Source organism: Solanum stenotomum, chromosome 9 (assembly GCF_019186545.1).
Source record: "Solanum stenotomum isolate F172 chromosome 9, ASM1918654v1, whole genome shotgun sequence".
NCBI classification, from domain to species: domain Eukaryota; kingdom Viridiplantae; phylum Streptophyta; class Magnoliopsida; order Solanales; family Solanaceae; genus Solanum; species Solanum stenotomum.
Genome location: NC_064290.1, coordinates 4,952,424 through 4,975,455, shown reverse-complemented (window position 1 = coordinate 4,975,455; position 23,032 = coordinate 4,952,424). Strand labels below are relative to the sequence as shown.

The 23,032-nt window shown below is 36.4% G+C and overlaps 1 protein-coding gene across 1 annotated transcript; it reads right to left on the bottom strand.

Annotated features, from left to right (window-relative positions):
• Nucleotides 1–875: 875 nt before the first annotated feature.
• Nucleotides 876–19,818, bottom strand: LOC125877023 (homeobox-DDT domain protein RLT2). Its single transcript, XM_049558327.1, has 18 exons — nucleotides 18,980–19,818; nucleotides 18,176–18,679; nucleotides 14,239–14,318; nucleotides 11,345–11,752; nucleotides 10,919–11,008; nucleotides 10,123–10,287; nucleotides 9,808–10,030; nucleotides 8,350–8,450; nucleotides 7,795–7,881; nucleotides 7,560–7,706; nucleotides 7,300–7,455; nucleotides 5,784–5,993; nucleotides 4,991–5,659; nucleotides 4,363–4,914; nucleotides 3,334–3,954; nucleotides 3,100–3,204; nucleotides 2,433–2,675; nucleotides 876–1,949 (listed from the first exon to the last, which is right to left on the bottom strand). The coding sequence occupies exons 1-18, from the start codon at nucleotides 19,167–19,169 to the stop codon at nucleotides 1,146–1,148; spliced, it is 5,355 nt and encodes a 1,784-aa protein (XP_049414284.1). The 5' UTR covers nucleotides 19,170–19,818; the 3' UTR covers nucleotides 876–1,145.
• Between the last annotated feature and the right edge of the window lie 3,214 nt (nucleotides 19,819–23,032).

The window sequence follows — 23,032 nt, the reverse complement described above, 5'->3', positions numbered from 1 at the left end:
ACGTGAAGCAACAACTTTTAATCGATCTGTCATTTTACCAACTATATTTGAAAGTGTTTCAAAATCCCCAAACAAACAAACAACAACATAATAACACAATAAAAAAGAAACTGACAGTAGCCAAACTCGATGACCCTCTAGAAATAATTTCCCAAATAAGCTTCAAATAGCCTCCAACAAACAATATCAACTCACAAGTTGGTCAAGCAACAATTCCACTACTGCACTCATACACAATTTCCATAATCAAGTATAATTAGCAGCAAACAGAGAAGTCTCAAACCTGACCAAAGAGGGTCCACAGATTCTGTTTGGAGGGTTTTCTTCTCGGAAAAATTGGTCCTATAATTAGGGGATCACCGCCAATCATCCAGAAATGATAAGCCGATGCTGGAAAAGAAAGCCGGACCAAGCTTGGTCCACTCACACGTAGCAAAAACTAAATTCAAGCTCACTAATTTCATTCATGGACATTGACCGGATTCCGACAAGCTCCGATGAGCTTTTTGACTGACAAAGAACATATAATCCTCTGATACCATATAAAATATAGACACAATGGACCAATTTCCTTGTTGTATTATCCAAGAATAAGAGCTATTTATAGGTGTACATGTAAATCTATCTGAGGAAATAAAATCAGAAAATATCCCTAAATATCTCTAAGATTCCTAAAGATCTCTACCTATAATTATGCTATGAGTAGATATGACTATGTACATTTTGTAACACGACCCAAGGTGCCGAGACCAAGTGTTCCACCCTTCTTTACTTTGCAACCAGCTTCCGACCCAAGGTGCCGGGATCAGCAGCAAAATGCTAGTATGCACATGTAAACCGATAGCATTATTTGTGTGAGCATTGACAACATATGGACAGGAAAAGAACGCCAAATATATAACCACATTAGATTACATGAGATGTAATACTAATACATATGTTAGTGTAAAGAGGAGCACTGTACTATTTTCAAGTTGGATGCTAACTATAAACAGTTAGAATTAGAACTAATGATTCTTTCACAACATTATCGCTTCTTGATGAGCGTAAGACGCGTAGAGAATATATCCATCAATCTTCCTCTCTTTCGCGCTCATGAGGAGAAAATACCCTTTGGGTTCCACTGCAGTGTTCAAGAACTGTTGTCAATCACTATACTCGGAAGATGATTCTGAATCTTTATTTGGGGTTTCAACAAGATCTTCATCCATATATCTATCCCCCTCTTCATCAGACTCGCCATCAAAGTATCTTTGGACATTTTTATTGGCCAATCCATCTTCCTCATCCTCTTCATCATGGTCATCCTCGTAATCACCAATACCATCTCCATCTACAGCAGTTTCAGTATAACGTTGGCCAATGCTGTAACTCACACTGGTTGGTGCATGATCATTTCTACCACTGAAAGAACCGTAGTCAACAACTGTTAAGTCTTCATAATCATTGACGGTTGTTTGGCCTTTATAATCTTCACTTCCTGATGTTCCAGAATCACAGTCATTATCAGGCGCCTCAAATTGAGGTGTTTCTTCATCTTCAACTTCGTTCCAATCTTGCTGACTGGTGATGGGCACTTCTTCGGGTGTAACTTCTTCCACATTCTTGACTGGCTTTTGTCTATTACGAACTGAGCGACGACCTCTTTTACGTCTTCCTTTGCCTCGGTCTCGACCTTTCCAGGCAGGAAGGTGGTCTAGTCTGTCGCTGTTCTTTGTTGAACTTCTCTGGGCAGAGTCAGATCTGGATGCATTGACTTTTCTCTGAGATTTGCCTCCACGGACACGACAATGAGCTCCTCCTCTTACACGATTACGCCCCTGTCCTGAATTAGCATGTCCGCCTCCTACCTTAACTGAATAATCTGGCTCTAGCTTTTCATATTCACGAGCTTCAGCAGAGATAACCCTCGCAGCTCTCTTCATGTCAGCATAATTAGTTTTAAACGTCTGAGGCATATACGGAAAAATTCAATGAATATGAAGTCACGAAGTCACCCAGCAGAAGCTTAAAAAATTTACAGAATCAATTTCTAGAGCAGAAAAAGAGCCATCAGAACATATATGTGATGCATGCAGGCAAAGAATCCAAAATTGTTATTTAGTGCAAAAACAAAGTGGTCCTCTTAAATGCGAAATCAGATGTTCAAAGTCCCCCACACAACCCACTTTTTATAAGAAATTGGAGGTTGAAACCAGCAAATCATTGACTGTAATAGGGACAAAACTGGCATAATCTAAAACATTATCATGGATTCAATGAGGGGAATGTTTCATGAATCATATTCTGGGGTTCAAGCGGGAGAAATGTTGGAGTGATGCAAGAGAATGAAATCCTTAAAAAAAAAAATTACTCACATTTAAGTCCAAACATTCCTCAAATCTGATGAAACTGCTATCTATTAGGTCAGAACAACAGAATGAGAAGCTTACAATGAAATCTGCAGATTCGTCATCTTTCAGAGAATCAGCTTTCTGCTGCTGTGTATAACAGAGGGAGCGATCAAGCTCCATAAGCCTAAGTGCAACAGCAGATGTTGTGTGAGGAACCCAAGGTAACACCGCTGCCATGCCATCAAGATTGGAGTTGCTAACAGCACCCAACAACTCATTTGTAGTTTCATAATTTGATATCAAATATTCCCTCTTGATAGCACCTTCCAATAATGTCAGAATCTAAGAGACAGACACAGGAAAAGACCGTTAACAAAGTTATTCAGTTAGAATACTTCTACAGAAAATGGGTAACAAGAACAACTAACAGAAGAAAAGACAACTAAGGTCAGATAGGGTGTGCTTTACGTTTGTGATGCTAAAGTAGTGACTCTCAGTCTTGTGTTGCTTGGACTCCTCAAAAATGTCAACGGGTGTGTGTCAGATACTCCAAAAGTGGTGCATTTTGGAGAATCCAACACGGGTGTGGCAACAATTTTGGAGATCCCGAGCAACATAGCACTGAGTAATTATTATGTCTTTCTCTAACATTTTTGATGAATCTCTCAGTAAATATTGATAAGCTAATAATTCCAGTTGATATGCATGATTAGATACCAGAAAACTTATGTGTAAAAACTAGAAAAACTATAGACAACAAGAGGACCTGAAGGAGGTCACCAGCTGCTGAAGCAATATGCAACTTTGAACCCCAAGATCTTCGATATAATTCTGACCAAACAGGCTGAAGAGCCTCAGGAGGGATACAGGCCTATAAAACAAATATCACCTTCCATGAAATCAAAAGCACATATAGAAGAAGTCACAAGCATAATGTTCTTTCAGAAGTCAATACAGAAGCCAGAGACTAGATCCAATGATGTAGGAAAGAGTATGTTACCTCCACTGAAGCTAACTGCGCTCTTAGCAATCTAACTCGAAGAGGAGGTAATGAGTCCATGATACACAGGGGCCAAAATAGATCCTCCAATTTCTCTTTGCATTGAGCAACATGCTCCAAAAAATATGAACTCTTTGCCGGACTGAATGTCCTATGACAAGAAGGACAGTGTTTATCTTCCAAGAAGTATGTGTCATGGCAATTATTACAAGTACTGATCAAATTTTCACATCTCATCCTTCCATACTTCCTTGCACATAGAAACTGGGGATGAACACATTCTTCCCACATCCACTTCTCTAGATCAGCATATCTCCTCAAGGCATCAGTGTCCTCCATTTTGTTCCTTCCAAACCCAATAAGAAAGGAAGTTGAAGGTTCTGATGTTTCATGGTTTGATACACAGATTGTGCTCTTAGAGCTACCAGTGTTTGAACAATAATCAATGCTAGGTACTGTTTCAGAAGTATGCTCTTTCACGGAGTTATCAAGTTTCACTTCAGTGTACTTATGCCTCATAGCAGTTCCCTTGAAAGTTGCTTCAATATTTTGAAGCATTGAATGCAAATGAGATTCTCTAATACCACGAATATCCAAAGAAGCCATTAAACAATTGAAATCCTACACGTAGAAGAAAGAAATTTTATCATAAAAAAATATACATATATATTATATGAACCTTGATCATTAGCCTCTATAGCAGGTCTAGTAGCTTAAAAATACAACCTCTAACAGGGTAAGAAAAGGGTAAACATAATCCAGAAATGAGAAATGGATGTGGTAAGGACCCTCCACTCACCATTAAGGATGGTGGTTTTGTTGGCTCCTGGACAGAGATGTTTGGGGTTGGGTTTTACCACAAAAAAAAGTGTGTGGGTGGGGGGAAGGGGTATTATTGATAATGCACATAAATCCAGATGAGGTAAGGTGAAATTAGCCCCCTCAAAACAAATAATGGTAACTAATGGCAAAACTGTTGCACAAAAGCTACTGATGCAGAAGGTTGAAATAGAAATTGAATTTTACTACCTTTTCAGAATCAATTAGCCTCCATCTACCATCACGTAACTCCACAAAAATCCTGCCAGAACCTGGATCATTTCGAGAGGGTGATGTGATAAACTGCCAGTACCGGTTACGTCTGCGATCTTGACCAAGGGGCAGAGACCGATAAACGAAAGTCTCTTCAGCCCTATGGCCAATATAAGCTTTCAGCTGGGAACGCGACTTTTCGGTAACATATGCAAAATGCTGGAGCTGCGAATTATCCTGACCTCCATAGGTCTCTTGCATTTGGCAAGTTTTTTCTACAGCAACATTACTAGGATTATTGGGTTCATCTGGCAATTTATGCAAGGCTTCTTGCAGAAGTGAAGGTATGTCTGCCACCTCATTGTGACCAACAGCAAGCAATGGACTTTGCCTTGCCTCCATGGAAGTAACTGAGCAAAGCTGTTCAGTGTTGCTTCTAACTGATGGATATTGTACCTTCAGTAAGAACTCCTCCTTGAAACGACGTTTATCGAGCTGTGCCTCAGCCCAAATCTGCTTCTTCAATGCAGATGCAGCTTCCAGTCGCTCCTGAAAAGATTTCAAACTAAGTTCACTGATAGAAAAATTGACAAGGAAAGCATCCAAGACATCATTATCAACAAACCTCTAATATAAGGCGAACAGAATTCCCCTCATTTGCAATACCAATCAAGGCAACAAGCGCATGAAGGCGCTCTTCAACAGTGAGATCAGAGTACTCCCCTTCCATAAGCCCTTGAACCCATTTTTGACCAGCATTGTTTTCATCAATGACTGTATCTTCTTGATCAAGATTACCTGCATCAACACCACTTGCAGCTGATTGATCCCCGGAAGTTGCTTTTAACTCCCTGAAGTTTACTGAATGCATTATTGCGGTTGAATTCTGCATACTGAGATCTTCTGGTGTCTGAGTCAAGTCAAAACTAGAACTCTGTCCATCAGTTCTGTCGATTTTATGGGTCTCAGGAGTCTCTGGAAATTTTAGCTCGGAGACTAAATCATCAACTTCAGGATCGTCAGCAGCATCACTTCCAGACTCATCATCCCTTTCAACCTCTTTCTCAACATCCTCTGCTTCTTCTCCATTCACGTACTCATTTTTAAACATTCGAATTTTTTCCCTAGCTGCAGAGAGAATGGCATCAGCATCACCAGGATCTTTCCTGTAAGGATCACGTACACAATATGTCGAAGGAGCTGTTCTCTCGAAAAGCTTTGTATCCCTCGATAATGCAGCAGAAATAGATGCTTCAGGTGTCTTGCTGGTTGTCAGATCCCGAAGACCAGATTTCTTCACCCCAAAAAAAAAGAAAAAGATAAGTCAGCTAAAAGAACAGCAGGAAACAGCATCACATGATCCCCAAATTACCTAAATCCTTCACCAACTTCCAGATAATAAGGTTCAGCAAAAGTACCTGAATCTTTTCAGCAACATCAAGGATATTAAGGCCCTTACTTCCCTCAAGTGAAAGAACGTGAAATGCTGCAAATTTGACTGTTCCAGGTGTCAATCGATGCCTAGATCTCCGCAGATTAGAGAAGCCCCTCTCTTGCATTTTGGCAACTGCTTTCTCAGCAGCAACTCCACTTCGTAAGTTGGAAATGATATCTGCCCCATTATTACACTGTAGAAGCAACCAAGTTGGAGGTGACATGATAAGAGAAACCACATGAATAAAAAGGGAATCAAATCACATGACAAATGAGTTTAACAAGTTAGATCCAACTTGTTCTATACTCCAATGGCAAAATGCATAAACTGGGCATCAGAAGCACCTAGTATTGCCTGGGCTTGGTGGAACATGTTATCCAATACTTGTACTGGTGGGAGGCAGCGGGCACCTAGTGAAAATACTTGAGGTTTGCACAAGATAACCCCGACGCAGCATTATATGTAAAAAACAGTACCTAGTCAGGGGCGTATCTAGAGGGGGTGATGTGGGTTCACGTGAACCCATGCTCCCCTCTCTAGATCATATATAGTAGTGTTATATTTTTTTATAAAATATTTAAATATAGATGTGTGAACCCACGTTCAAATTATCATATAATAATACGATGATGATTGGGTGCACCCCCCTAAGTGAGGATAGAAATTTAAATCTTATATCTATCTTCTCTTTTACTAACACATCTCTAAGAGGTTATTGGTTACACTTTTGGCGTTTCAACTAATTATTCTTTTGTTTTTTTCCTTTAATCTTTCAAAATTTTCAAGTGTGTTACATCGAAAATTCCTAAAAAAATTAGCACTGTAAAATTTTTATATAATTAAATCAAATGTAATTTTTATATAATTAAATCAAATGTGTATATTAAAATTTAAAACTAGTAGCATTTTTTTATTTAAGTAAAACCTAAAAGTAAAACCGATCAAATTTTTATTTAAGATACATTTTTTTTGTAACTGTGCACCCATCTTACGGAAATCCTGGATACGCCTCTGTTAGTATACTAGAGTATTGAGCAATGAGCACTTCTCTTACATGATTAGAAATAGAATAAGATGAATAGGAAAAACTTTCTTGCCGAACACTACATCCCAACATATGTATAGTTTTATTTTGTCTTATTTTATATTTTTGAGATAAGTAACCCCCCATAAGATACATTCAAAATCAGGGCATCAGTCAATTGAGACAATCATCATAATGTTTGCTAAATTGCTTAAAACTATTGAATATCCAAAAAAATTACTAAAATAAAGCTCATCAACAGCCTTCTAAGCTAACTAGCAGAGCAAGCTTTTTGCGCCACTACTGCAATCAACTGGCATTTAATAATCTGAATTTGGCACCAGCCTCTCTACCTTCACAAGGTAGAAGTAAGGTCTGCATACACTCGACCCCACTTGTGGGATTTCAGTGGGCTTGTTGTGGTTGGCAGACCAATTTCTTGTGGAGGTGAATAAAAGGAAAAGGAAGATCATACCTCATTTTCATCACGTGGATAAGCTGGTTCAACACTTTGTTTCTTTAGCTTGGGCCCAAAACCAGCAGAAAGTGCAAATTGCCGCAGTATTTCAGGCCACGTCAGGGCATTCAAGTGGCTCTGCCAACTTGTTATGTCAAAACCCCATGCATATGCCTGTTACAAAGTACATGACTAAAACATTTCACAATGATGGGCAACAAAACACATCACATTCCTAACCAGACAAGCAGCAAAAACCAATAACATGAAAAATCTACCCCTTCGACTATATCAGGGTGTCCGCCTCCAGGATTCGTGTTTGGGTTTGCTCCTACTGCACTGGCAGGTGTTCTAGCAACATCTTCAATATCTTTTATTACCAATTTGAGAAGAGCAATATGTATTTCTGCGAGCAGCCTTGGATCCTGAAAGTAGAGTGTCCTAATATTATATCTATGCAATTAATCTGGAAAAATTCAAAATTGTAGATCCAAAAAAAAAGTGTTTACGTACATAATCATGAAATGCTTGTACAAACTCATCCAGAGTGAATGGCCAGAGATGGAGAACATCCGAAAAAGTAATTAAGAATCTCCAAACCTGAAGAGAGGAAGGACAAAAGATATACTTAGAAAATGTCCCAATTAAACCCAAGCAACCCCAGATGCTTATAGGGTTAATTTCACCATATAATCTGGTTGAGAAATAACCCTGTAGGAGTTACATGGTTTTCATTTGACTCCAGTCCAAATACAAAAACTTTACTGCTGATGGGCAGAATACAATGAATATCAACAGTAATGTCCACGAAATTCAAGGTTTTTACCTATGGGAGCACAATAAGTTCATAGTTATCTTTGATCTTAATACCCCTTGCCTTCCAAAACGTTATCAGCCAATTCAAAAATTGTAAAATGTTGACATTTTAGGATGTACTTGTTTCAAAATTACGTGGAGATCTCCACAGCACCACCACAGACCAAACAAGAGCTCCATTCCTCAAAATAAAATGATAAATAAAAAAGAACTATGTGTTTTAAATAAGAAGAAGATGGTAAATGGTCATACCATAAGAAGATTACCCACGTCCTCCTCAGAGCATATCCATGGCTCAACTTCAAATGGCTTTCTCAGGCAGACACTCTTTGGTGGAAATTCATTGAGCAAATCTGAAGAATAAATTAATTTAGGATACTTAGCATCCTGAATAGAGAACAGTTATAATAGAGGAACCACAAGTAACAATCAATATTGGTCTGAAATGAAAAGGGGGGGAAAATGCCGTTCAATTGCTCTCAAGATATTTCAAAATATAATAATATATCCCCCTGTATTTGTAAGTGTACATTACAAGAATCATATCAACTAGATCCATACAACTGCATAATTCATTAGAATCAACTTTAAGTCAGACAAGGCTTAATGTTCACAAAATAACAAATCATTAACCAAACAGAGAATGGTTTCTTTGAAGTTTATTTCCGATCAAAAGGAAGGAGCAAAATCCTGGTCATTTGGACTTCTCAAATATTTTTTCAAAACATAAACCATGGAAGAAAGAAAAATGAATGGTTCATAGGTTTCGACTTTTGATTTAAGAGTGCTCAAGCAAATGCAAACAGGGCATTTCAGTACATAATAAGTCAGTGAGCATGTCCGTCAACTGTATCTGAAAAGGGCATGAGATACTAATACTCAAAGACCATCCACTCTCTCTAACCATAAAATAAAAAGGAAATACAGAATTAAACTAAAAGGAGAGAGAGAGAGAAAGTCAGTTTCTGTTGAAAGACTATCAATAGGCACAAACATGCTTTCATCCACAGGGAAAAGAATGAAAGCAATGTCAGAAACAAAACAAAGCATAAATCCTGTGGAAATTAAAGATTCACTTTACTAAATGAGGAGAAAAAAAATTATGTTCCTTGACCTCCCCCAGTCCCATTTATATGACACTCTTTTATGTTGGACATGCCAAGGTGTACTTTCCCAGATGGTATTATTTACAAAACTTACACAAGTTTAAGATTCTTTTTTTACAGTAAGAGAAATCAAATTCAATTAGTTTGAACTCGATCCCACGTTTACTGTATCCAACTAATTACTACATATAATATTTTCTTCCCCTCCTCCTTATGTAATAGACAAGTCGAAATAACATCTCAAACTATGCACCCAGTAAAATAGTGTCATATGAAATGGGATGGGAAGGAGTATTCAGTAGTAAAGACGAGAGCATTTTTCTCATGAAATAACAGAACTGAAGAACTCAACAAAGACTTGAAGCCACATATATGACTCTGAAAAGAAACATTCAACAGCAGATAAAGGGCAAAAAGTGCACTACGCTATGTCTAGGGTCCAGGGAAAGGCTGAACCACATGGGTCTTTTGTATGCTCCCTTACCTTGCATTTCTTCAAGAGGCTGTTTACCAAGCTTAATTTTCAGGTAGTAGCAAGTAAATTTCTGATCAATATACAAGAACAAACTTCCACCACATGTTAAGTATATGTTATGGGAACTACCTCTAAATGCTTCTAGATTTTGTAGAGTTTCACTGTCAAGTGACAATGTTGAGGGCAAACCCTTCTTTGAGGCTGCTAGCTCCATCAATTCCAGACGTTCATCTTCAATTAATTCTGTTGATTCTTTCGCTATTCTTCGGGCAGTAGCCCTTACGTTAGCCGCTTTAAGCCTTGCAACCTCCTTCTCTCGGCGCATTTCTTCTTTAAGCCTCATTCTCTCTGCCTACAGGAGGTAAGGGAGGAAACAAACTCAATACTCTGCCTAAAACTATCAAAAGAGGCATGCCTCTGATAAGAAATTTCAAAATGAATTACTTTCATAGACTCTTTCTGCAAAAACTTCTCTCTTCGTTCCATCTCACGCCTTTGCTCACGCTGATACCTCTCTTCCTCACGCAGCTTTTCGCGGAGCAGTCTTTCTTCCTCTTTCCGCCTTTCCCTGTCCTGTCTTTCCATATCTTTCCTCATTTGCTCTTCTCTCTGCAGATAAGCAATTATTAGGATTTCAAGGATTAGGACCACCTTCTGCTACATTAAAATTTTGTCAGAGGTGTAGGCCTCAGGTTTCAAATTTAACATTCAATGAGTACTGCCTAGAACAGTGGCAGACTCAAATGTCAGGTTGGAGATTAGGTAATCTGGGAGCTAGAAAAAAGAAGCTATGCAGAACTACCTTTTTTTTTTTGTTTTTATGGGGGGAGAGAGAGGTAGGAGATAATTTCTAAGTAAATGAATATCTGTGGTCAAGGTCATAAATTATCTTATGTTACATTTGCATTTCTGATGCAAGCAAAACATACCTTTATTTTTGGGTTAAAGCCAGGATGAGATCCTCGGCTGTTGTATATATAGTAGATGCACAAAACAGAGGAGGGAATATCCTAGCCTCTGGTATACAACACAGTAAAACATACCTACTAGTATAGATAGTTGCCTAGTTGATGGGATGCTTATACTGTATACAGAATCTAGACATTTTGTAGATTAGCACCATATTGGCGTAGCATTCATGAGTTGTTTTATGTGCCAAAAGAACAAAATGATTGCAAGTAAATAACACATCCATCCCAACTCTCGAACAGAACATTTTGCGATTAAAAGGAGGAGAGACCTTTCTTTGTAACATGTCTTGCTTCTCAAGCTCTTTCCGGATCCTCTTCTCATGGGCCTCCACTTCCCTTGAGATTCTTGCCTCTTCACTCTGCAAGACACATATGTAAACAACTATAAAGGCCAAGACACAAGCAGAGAAACAGCTCTCTTACCAAGAAAGATAAAATTTGTTCAAAGATTTTTGTTCACCTCTTTAAGGAAAATTTTAAAAGATAATTACAAAATTTTCAAATTCAGACAAGATTAAGGTAACATATGCTATTTTTTTAACAGGTTACAACTTGTGTATAAACAGAAACGCAGCACCAAAGGGCTCTAGTCAGAGGGGGGTAACATATGTTCTTATGTGTTCCTGTACAAATTTCCAAAGAATATTAGCACTAAATCCAAAAGAAGAAGAAGAAGAATAGGTATCTGCTGAAACCTTTCGCTTTCTTTCCAACCGTTCCTCGTCATGGATGACTCTTTTATCAGAAGGCATAAATGGACTCTCCAACGCCATCATTGGCTGACCACTATAATTAGCCTCCACTTCAATGTTCACAAGAGATCTTTGTGGAACAGCCTCAGCCTCAGCAGAAGTTGGAGATATGTGACCCTGCCTCCCTTGAGGCAGAAGATTTAAAGTCGGGATCTGACCAGGAATACTGCATCCAGAGGCCACTTGCTCACTCCCATGAATAAATGACCTCCCAGTTGATAAGATGGCTCTGGTGCTCTGAACTTCAGTTGAACGGTAATGATGAGATGGTACAGATTGTTCATAGCTATCGCTTCTATTTGATGGTTGCTCTGGAAGAAACTGGTATTCACGCAAAGTCCTTGTAGTACCCTGGCATGAAATTTCTGAATTGTTAATTCTCCTCCAATACTGTAGGAGTTAATCTAATATATACATATCACTAAATATCCTCATCATCTGAAACAAAAGATGATATACCTGATAAACATTTTTTTTGATAACAAGGGAAACCCGCAGCCGCTACCCTTTGGGTGCGCACAGGGTAAAACCCCCGCTCCTATGCAATAGCTCGCAAACCACATAGGAGAGGTAACCCGCACTAGGCAAGCCTGGTGCGACGAGCTCGACCCAGAAGGCAAACCCCTTGCTTTCGCTGACAAGGGGTTTCGAACTTGAGACCTCCAACATGGAAGTCCCAAGCTCAAACCACTGGGCCACCCCGAAGGGTAATATACCTGATAAACATATAAATCCTCTTTTCCTTTATAATTTCTCTAGCTCCAAATTTTTGTTATTTTAGAAATATACAACAGCAAGCATTTTACATGCCTTAAACTAGCCCTTAACTACGATATGGTCTTCTTTCCTTCATCAGCTTGTGACTCTTTTCACCTTTTCGCTATGAATTATCCAGGAATCAGCAATTGAGAATAGTTACATCAATCATGCTAAATAAATTTCAATCACAATTGTCCAATTAGTTTGCAGAACCTGAAACCTTTTATTACTCCAATCACATAACCATATGTAACAGAAGTAAAGTTTGCACATTTTTTCAGTGACCCCACGAATGACAGGTGTCAGTGTGTCACTACAAGAGTCATAAGGTACTGAATAAAAGATGAACCAAACTAGTGGAAAATTAAACATCTAAATCCATGAAGAAGAAAAAAACAAATGAAGGTGCAAAACATGTTGAGCAATGAGCACTTCGCCTAGCTTAGTGGGAACCGTCATCAAGACCCCAAGGCATACTGCTCCTTGCAAATGAGCGTAAATCCTAAAGAGGCGACACTAAAGAATTGATATTCACTTTATCATAAGAAAAAAATCAATTTCTTTGTTAATATATGTTTGTTTTTTTTTATAACCGAGAAATCCGTTTGTGACCCGCCCTTTGGACCAATCACAACCTTCTAAACTCGGTGGATAATGGGCCCGCCCCTCTACCCTTCTCCACTTAAATACCAGGCTTTGCTTTGCATGGTGTGGGGCTGCGATCTAAGCCATAAATCCTCCACCTTTTGTCACTTGAGCTAGGCCTTGGGGGACTTAATATATATATATGTTATTCATGCTTATAATTTTAAGTCTTGGACTACACATATATATTTGTATTTTTTCTCCATTTGGTCGTTCTTCAATGTAGCTTTGTGCTTCAAGCCCCATCAAACCTTAGAACTTATATGTTTTTTTCCTTTGATCACACTGGATAAAAGGTATCAGCTTCTACTAAGAAAACAATATTTTATTTTTATTTTTATATTTTTTGAACTTGGTAAATTTGTATTATATCATAAAACAGTACATGGATTGTACTGTAACCTTATATACAAGTGTACTCCTGATTTCACTTCTCTATGTCTAGATTGAGTCTAGCACATCAATAATAGAGACAATGTCATTTGAGTATAATTGATTACACCAAAAGACTAAAAGTAAAATGCAGTTTAGTTTAACTTTCTGCACATTGTTCTCTATGCTCACAAAACATCTTGAGTTCCTTTCTTTCCAAACATCCCACCAAATAGCCCCCGGGATAATTCTCCATCGACCTCTGTCCTTAGCATGTACACCTGCTTCCTCCCAGCATAGTAATGCCTCAGCCACCTTCCTGGACATTGTCCAGGAGATGCCTTTGAGGCTTAGGAATATTCTCCACAAATGATGGTGTACTTGTAATGTAAAAATAGATGGTTAACAGTCTCAGATGTTTCACCACATAGGAAACACCTGGAACACAAGGTTATCCCCCTCTTCATTACATTGTCTTGTGTAAGGACTGCTTCCTTGGCCATTAACCAGACAAAACAGGATACTTTGTGAGAAAGCAATCTTTCATACCGTAATAATATTTATAAGGTAGAGCAAGTGGTCTACTACAACAACAACATACCCTGTGTAATCCCACAAGTGGTCTACTAAACGAATATTTCTAACTATCTTCCATTCTTTTGACTAATACCCGTGGTGTCCAGGTCAACCTGCGCGCACCTCGACTAATTCTGCCAAACATGCTACCTCAACCCCGCATAGGTACCGGGTAACTCTATCTACCAAAGTTGGGCAGATGAGAAGAAATCACCTAGTGTTTTTGCCTCCCGTGGGAATTGAACATACACCTCATGGCTCTCAACGCACTTCATTGACCACTAGGCTTGAGGCCCCAACCTTCGGGTGCTTATCTTCCATGTTTTTTAGCTGATACAAACGTTGAGTGACTTCGTTTTATTTTTTTGGATCAGTTGTATGACTTCATTCTTCATCACCTCTAATCAGACTTACTAATTGTTTCATAAAAAGATCTGAACATTGTTAACACATATGGATTGGAATAAGCAAGTGAAGAGGCTGACCTTGATTGCATTAACATCTGGTCTCTCGTAGATTTGAGCTTCAAAAGGTCGTCCGGCGGGTTTGTGCTGCATGGCTGCCACTGTTGCATGCAGAAAGAAAAACACTCATCAACTTTAAACATACCTTCACAACATAGGGGCCACATTGTATAAGCATATACAATTGAGCAAAATAACCAACAGAAATGAAGACCGAGGAAGATCAACTATAGCACATTCTTTACATTTTCAGAACTAGCAGGAGCATATCAACTTGCAGAAACCAAAATATACATGACACTGGTGAACAGATACATTTACAAAATTTAATATACAGTGTATGTCAATCCAACTTAAGCCCCTCAAAGAAAATCACATGTCTTTTAAGTTTATCAGTGTTCATCCAATGGAGGCTCCAATTACTTCCCTCAGTGGCTAGGGCCTGAAAAGCAATCACAGCTCTCTCTCCCTCTCTCTCTCTCTCTCTCTTTTTGGGTTTTGACAAAAGTAATATGGAAAGCAGACAGTTATACAGGCAAATCAACAGCAAATTCTTCAGAAAGTATACTTCCAGCAAATCCTAAAAAACCAACACATAAGCGACTAATAATTGTTCTCACTGATTCGTGTACAGAGTACACAAGGTTTCTTTTCTCAAGACTAATTTTCTATTAGTACTTCTCACCACGAGAAGTTAAAACAGCTCGTAGTATTTTAGATGGAAGGTAAAGGGTAAGTTAGTAAGGACCAAGAAAAAACTCGTGAAAAAAACTCATGAGAAAATTGGAAGCCAAAGAAATTAACTATACACTTTCTTTTTTTCTTTATAAGTATATTAAAATGATAATTTCATCATATGCTTTAAGTAATCAGTCGGGCATAGTTTCAGCAGCAAGGTTGAGGCCAAAGGAGCACTTAGTTCTCCCGCATTTGCATTATTTACCATTTTCTTAGCGGGTGGTCCATGTTTGGTCTTTTCAAGTCACCTGACCTGGGCTGATCGGGTTTTGTAACTAGAGTCCATGCACAACAAGGCCCGACCCTAGCTTTGGACACATGGTGGATGATACTAAAGCTCTAATTTCTTCTTTTGAACTTTCTAATTGAATGTTGATATTCATACACATTGTGGATGATACTAGCTTTGGACACATTGTGGATGATACTAAAGCTCTAATTTCTTCTTTTGAACTTTCTAATTGAATGTTGATATTCAATAGCAAGAAGGTGCACAGAAGGGGGAGGTCTAGCCAGTGTAGTCAAAGGCGCGCTTTAAGTGCGCTCAAGCCCTCAAGCGACGCTCAAAACGTGTTGAGCGCTTCGCCTTGCTTTATGTGCGCTTCAGTGTCGTCATCAAGGTTCTAGGGCAAACTTTTCCTTGCCAATGAGCTTCTGAAGAAGTGACACTAAACAATTGATATGTCACTTTATCATAATTTTTTTCAATTTCTTTGGACATATATGTCATTCATGTTTATAATTATTAGTCTTGGACTAAACATATATATTTCTATTTTTTCTCCCTTTGCACCTTTTTGCATTAAAGCCCACACTTTATTTGCGCTTTGCGCTTAAATCCCCAACGGACCTTAGAAGAGCTTTTATGCGGTTTGCCTTTGATAACACTGGGCCTAGCCTGGTTCTTGTTAGTTTTCCTTAGCATATAGTAGGTCACACGAATGATTACTTTGTATTCACTTTTTCCAATATCTAAGCAAGCACTGGATTTGTACTCCCTCTGTCCAAATTTATATGACACATTCTCCTTTCTAGTCAATCCTGAAAAGAATGATATATTTCCTTATTTGGCAAATATTTAATGACACTATCAACATTTTAGCTATGTTGGGTCCCACTAATTTAGCAACAAGTCCACAAAATTGTACTCTTTTAAGGTTAGTTTTGGAACATTGCGAAGTCTTCCCCATACTTCTTAAACTTCGTGTCCAGTCAAACTACATCACATAAATTGGGACAAAGGAAGTAGCATAGTTTGTACTCCCTGTTTCAAAATAAGTGGTGATTTTACCTTTACATTTTATTTCAAAACACTAAGAATTAAGTTTTTCTTCCAAAATTACCCATATTTTAGTACATTAAGTTTTACACCATTAAAGAACCACTTCTTTCTACAAGAAATTTAATTAGGGGTAAGATAGTAAAACACTTCTTATTTTCTAGGACTGAATAGTTTCCTTAAGGGGTGTATCCAAGCTAAAAACACCACTTATTTTGAAACGGAGGGAGTAATACTTTGTCCCCAGTCCCCATTGTTTTGCACAAGCTATTTATACAGTTTCACAACTATTCAGGAACACTTTGGAGAGGCACAAAAGCACACGCTGCAGCTATATGTCATAATACAACTTGTAATTTTCTATCAAACAGCCAAAAAGAAGAGTTATAAGAGAAGATGTTATTTTCCACTCCTCCCCAACTAAGAACCACCCAAAGGCTGTTGATAGAATTGGAAGGAAATACATAAATGGGAAACTCAAGATGAAAGCTTAAGAAGAATGGGCAATCTTCGGGAGTTCCAACTTTCACTGGAACAGAGAACAAAGAGGAACTCAACAATGCAAATCAAGGCGTTGTGTCCAATATCTTGATTAAAAAAAATGCAAATTAAGAAAACCTTACAAGAAATCAATTAAAGAGCAATAAATAATAAAAAGGGCGCAAAGACAAAGTAACAAAAACGCTTAAGATGCCTAAATTGTGCCATAAATTATGATGGTTGAACTGAAAGGTGTGGAAACTGTACTTGAATTCAGCACAGGAGAATTTTTATTTATTTTTTGAGAAAGTAAACATTTGCACATGAGAATTTTTTCTTAGAAGGTACTCCCTCTGTCCCTAATTACTTGTCCAATTTTCCCTTTTTACTTGTCCATTTTGACAAATCAAGAAAGGACAATTTATTTTTACCTATTATACCCTCAATTAATTAATTTTGAAAAAGGTAGAACTTCTTGAAAATCTTAAATTTTTAATACATCCACTTCATAATTAATAGGGGTAAAATGGTAAACTCGCTATTGTCAATCATTGTTTTCTTAAAAGGTATGTAAATTTAAAAGTTGACAAGTAATTAGGGAAAGTAATTAGGGACAGAGGGAGTATAATTTTGTTTGATGCAACGGATAATGATGTGCAGATTGCTTAACAACTTTTGGCTTCATTTTTTGTAGGTTTATGCAAAACACTGCTATACAGCATGCCAAACCACTTTTGGTGCCACTTTCTTACCACCACTTCACCGGGGAAAAAGCCAATTAGTCCTTATGCATGTTTCAAGGAGTTTAATCATTTTTAACAAACCACTTGAGTTGCATAAAGGTTAAAAATGAAATGGAGAACGAAGTCAAATTACTTGTATCTGCAAAGAGGAATTACTTGGAGACGGGCCAATACGAAAGCAACAGCACTTAGTGCCTGTTTGGATTAACTTATTTTTAGGTGCTTTTGGCTTTTAGGTTACATTTTTTGTTTTGGAGATGTTTGGAAAGGTTAAAAAGTGCTTTTAAGCACTAACTTATAGGCTAATTTTTTTAAAAAAAATAAGCTAAAAGTAGGGTATCCTCTACTTATGGATTTTAGCTTTTGACTTATAAGTTACTTATTATAAGCCCATCCAAACAGGCCACTAATTTTAAAACAATGGCACAGAAATTTCAGCAGCTGGAGTATAGCGTACATCCACATCAGTATCTTCAGTCGACAGAATAGAATCAGAAATATAAACATTTTGATAGGCAATATAGTATGAATTTGAGGAATAGAGGTCCAATACCATGAACATACCAAAGGGGATGGAAGTAAATTAATACACCCTAGCACATTTAACTATCATCAGTGTAACAATACGAGCAGAAATATCACAGAACACTTTGACCCACTAGTCATCAAACTTCATGCAAATTCCAAAGAGACAAATAAGCATGGGAAGTAAATTTACCAATTGGTGCACCAAATGCACCGGGTGGCAAGGGATCAAACTCCATTCCGAGAATAGGTCCGTCTTCCCTTAATGGCTCCCCCAACTGCGCTTCCACAAATGCGATTGCCCGAAGCTCGGATATAGCTTGAGGTGGCTCATAATATCTCTTCAAAGCTGGCAGTTCAGGTCTAAACCTAGGAACTGCAGTTCCAGGTCGATGAACAACTCGCTGGTGGAGCTGTTGTTGCACCTGCAAGTCCATGAGACCAATCGGACTTACTCTTGAACCAGAACAAGAAACATGCTCCTTCCCAATTTCACCACTCACTGCCATCTCATCCCCTTGTCCACCAGAAGAAATCATTGCTGCAGGTGAAGCTTCTTCTTTCTTCTGCCGCTTCACTGGCGTAGCTTTCCTGTCCTTGAGCCTCCTATGGCAGAACCACATCTGCAGTTGCCTATCAGAGAGGCCTAATTTTACTGACAACTCTGCTCTCAATGCTTCTGAAGGATAAGTATCAGCTACACAATTAAAAAAATTAACTCAACCCCATTAATTTGCAGCCTATAACGCCAAATGCAACAAATAAACATCTATAACTAATCAACAATTATAACAACAACAACATATCCAATATAATCCCACAAGTGAAGTGGGGTCCTAAGGACTGAATGGATGCAGACCCTACCCTTGTTTCCGATACACCCTCACTATAAGTAATCAAAAATTAACAACATAAAAACACTACAACACCCAATAATCCATCAAAAACCAAAATGGGGAAGACTAAAAAAAAGATTGGAAAGAGCAAGATAACCCACTAGCATAAGTCTTCTCAAGAATCTCCAACTGAGAAGCAGTCTTCATTTTCCTCTTAACCTTAGGCTCCCCTTCTGGTACCTTCTTTTTTCCTGCATCACAACTTCCATTTACTCCAGCATCACTAGTAGCAGCAGCAGCAACAGCCATAGGAACACCAGCTTCTCCATTTCCACCACCATCAGACTCCATTTCAGCAACAAGATACAAATTTTAACTTTCCCCCAAATAAATTACACCCCAAATAATCAAAACCCAACTACAAAATAGCAGCAGCCACCCTTACAATCCATCAAAATCCCCCCTTTTTTTGTTACTTCTCTCTCTAAATTAGGGTTAGAGCAGCTATAGAAAGAGAAAGAGGAAATTGGGGGTTGGTTGCTTTTGGTATTGACGAAAAGACAGAAAATTAAACACACCCACAAAGTATATTGAACTGAAAGCATTATCTATACACACACACTCTCTCTCTCTTGCCCCCAAAAGTAAAATAAAGACTAGCACCCTGTAAGCCTGTAAGGACTCTCTGATTGAGATGTGTGGTGAGATTTGCCTAAATATTGATAATAAATTAACTCTTTCTTGAAATTGATATAGTAGTAGTAATAATTATTATTGCCAACAGCATCTCTACTAGTATACTAGTACTAATGAAATTAAAGAAGAAAGAAAAACTATGAACACAAAAACAAAGCTTTCTCTTTCTACTACTAATCTTATTATACCCACCCATCAAAAATCTAATCTTTTCTTGAAAATTGTTACACCCACATGATGAAAATATGAAATGAATATAGTTTATATTTGACTCTGTCATTCTCTGATAATAAAGAAACCAAAAGGGGGGCAAAAAATTAAAAAAAAAAAAAGAATCTTTTTTTTTCTTGGTATAAAATTCTTGGTGGGTATATATATATATAGTATAAGGTTAGTATTGTCAGATTCTTTGAAAACCCAAAGTTTTGATTCACAAATGGGTTTGTGCTTTTGTGCTTTGGGAGTTTTTTTTTCTTCCTTTCTCTCTCTAAAAAAAAAAAACACAACTTCTTTCTCTCTCTTCAAATTCAAGGACCGACCGGTTTTTTTTTTTTTCTTGTTATTTTGTTCGTTACTTTTTGTACTACGATCTGGTCGAGGATGTCAGGTGTGAGTGAATCGCTATGGTGGAGAGTGTTGTACACTCGCTGTGATGGCCGTTAGATGGAGTTATTTGAGAGCGCGTGTAGGAGAGTGAAGATAAGAGCGAAAAGGGGAGGAGTTTCAGTTTATTTCCCGCATTATGAATGTGGGCCCCAGATAATTGGAGTCAATTTTTGCGTTTTTTATCATTAAGTTTTTACGGCGTGTTAATGGAAAAAGGTTTCGTGTTAATCTTGTTTTAGATAAAATGTTAAGTAGATAATGGTTTGATTAATTAGTCAAAGGGGTCTAACTATATACTCCTTTCATAGATGTTTTTATTTTTGTCTGTGTTTGACTTGACATATTTCTTATAAAGTCCTAAGTAAAATAATAATTTAACTATATCATAAATTATTTCATTTATTAAGAAAATAATTGATACTTAAAATAAAAGGACTAATTATTTTTTTTATTTTTGAAATGGTATAAGTAAAAATGAACATACGTATATAATATATAAAAAAAGTTAAATATACTCGTAAACTATTAGAAATATTTTAAACATACCCCTCGTTATATGTTAAATCTAAATATGTTCCTCTCGTTATATTTTCTATCTAAATATACTCTTCTCATTATATTATAACACAACTTTATCCTTAATTTTCAAGGAAAAATATGTGTCAAGCTCAAAATCAAATCACTCGCTTTCAATTTTAAATATCTTATTTCTTTAGAAAACTCACAATTATCCGGAGAGAGTGTGTTTTTTTTTCCAGTTGTTTTTGAAAGAAAGTGCATTAGCCATTAATTATTAGAGCCTGTTTGGCAATGCTACTAAATATGCTTATTTTCAGAATTACTTTTTGAAAAATAACTTTTCAGAAAAATATTTTTGGAAAAAATAATAATTTGTATTTGGATAATTCATTTGAAAAGTGATTTTTATAAGTAAGTTGTGTTTGGCTAATTTTTAAAAAAAAGTGTTTTTGAGAGTCAAATTACGAGTAAAGGCAAGTATTAATGTACTTTTAATATTAAGATTAATTTATAGAGATAAACTAGTTTAAACATCTATTACAACAAATTAAATTAAATTTTTATTTTTATTAAATTAAAATGTGCATATTTAAATTTTCAATCAATATTATATATTTTTGAAGGGTCAAAATCTATAGTTATTAATTTTTTTTAATCTTACAAAAATATAGTTGTTGCATTCTTCTTGTTTTTTAATTCGGTAAAATAATAAATAAAATAATAATATGTAAACGTAAAATAAATATAAAATTTATTACATAAAAATAAAAACTAAAATTATTAAATGGAACTTAACCAAATTAACATAAGATATATGTTAATTAACTAATAAGAGATATATTAATAAATATGTGTGTGTATATATATATATATGGAAGGAATATTCTAATCGTGAAAAAAATAAATTTCTGCTTCTGCTTCTCAAAATAAGTGTTTATGAGCTCCCAAACCCAATATCAAACAGCCTATTAATTAATTAACTATATATACATGTAACTTTCAACAGGAGTCAATTATGGCACCAACAACATTAGACTCTTCAACAAAATGAAATTATATAAAACTTAAAACTAGAACAAGTCCAAGTATATAATAAAAATAAAAATGTTGTTAACCAAAAAAAATTAAAATTAAAATGTTCAAGAACTTTGGAAACAAAAGGAAAAAGAACAAAAGGAATTTGTACATACCACCTACTTTGTGTCAAGACTATCAAGAGTTATGATATACTCCTATTTATTTTTAGAAAAAAGTTTTATATATTTTTTAATTTTGCGATTTAGAGTGGATATATTTTTTATTGTATCAACTCTAAGTTGTAAAATTGAGGGATATTTCAGACCATTTTCTTCTTCTTCTTTTTTGAGTTATTATTCAAGGTATAAATATTTATTGAAAATTATCGAAACTGTTATTATTATGCATATCTAAAAGGAGGTGAACAAATATAGTACATATTTTTTGACAAATGAATATTATAAAGTTAAAAAGATTTGATAGTCTGGAAAAGCTAAATTTTCTTGATGGACTATTCAAATATAATAATTATGTTATTGAAATATTTTCAGATAGTTTTCTTGTCCTTTTCAAAAAGATAAGAGAAAAAAACAAACATAAGATTGTTTTGTAGGAAAATATGTCTTATCGTACTTTTGGCTTGTATGAGTTCTGATAATTTGTGAAACTTTAACAAATTAAAAATTGGAATTTAAGGTTACTTGTAACTTATTAAAAATGACCAAATCAAGGATATTAAATTAGATTGTCTCTAATTATATTCTAAGTGTTTTACATAATCGATCACTTAAGACTAAAATATTACTCAAACACACGTGAACTGTAGCACGTAGGAGAATCTAAAAGAATAAATGAAATGAAAATATTAAGAAAATGAGAAATTTTATATATATGTGTTTTGAACATGTAGTATAGATTAGGGATTAACCACTTAAAATAACTATTTCAAATGTTTGGTAAACATTTAATAAGTAGTACTTTGAGTTTATTGTTTGTGCCAAAAAGTACATTTGGAACATCCGACTTTTTGGGGGTTTCTCATCCAGTGTCACATTGGAGTTCAACTAATTTGAATTTGCGCTGGGCAAAGTCCTATTCGGGGGTAGCGCTTCCTATCAATATTTTTTCATACTCAGGGCTCGAACTTGAGACTTCTAATTAAGGAAGGAACAACTTCATCCACTGCACCACATCATTTTATGGTAATTCTAAAAACTTAATTGAATTCTATATAGAAAACTTATTTAAGTAATTTCCTTTTTCTTGTGTGGAGAAGTATTTTTCCCAGACTAATGAAGTACGTATGAATTAGGACAAATGATCCAGCATCGTAGTGGCCCGACCTAGACTTGCATACCCATTGGGCCTGAAAGTGG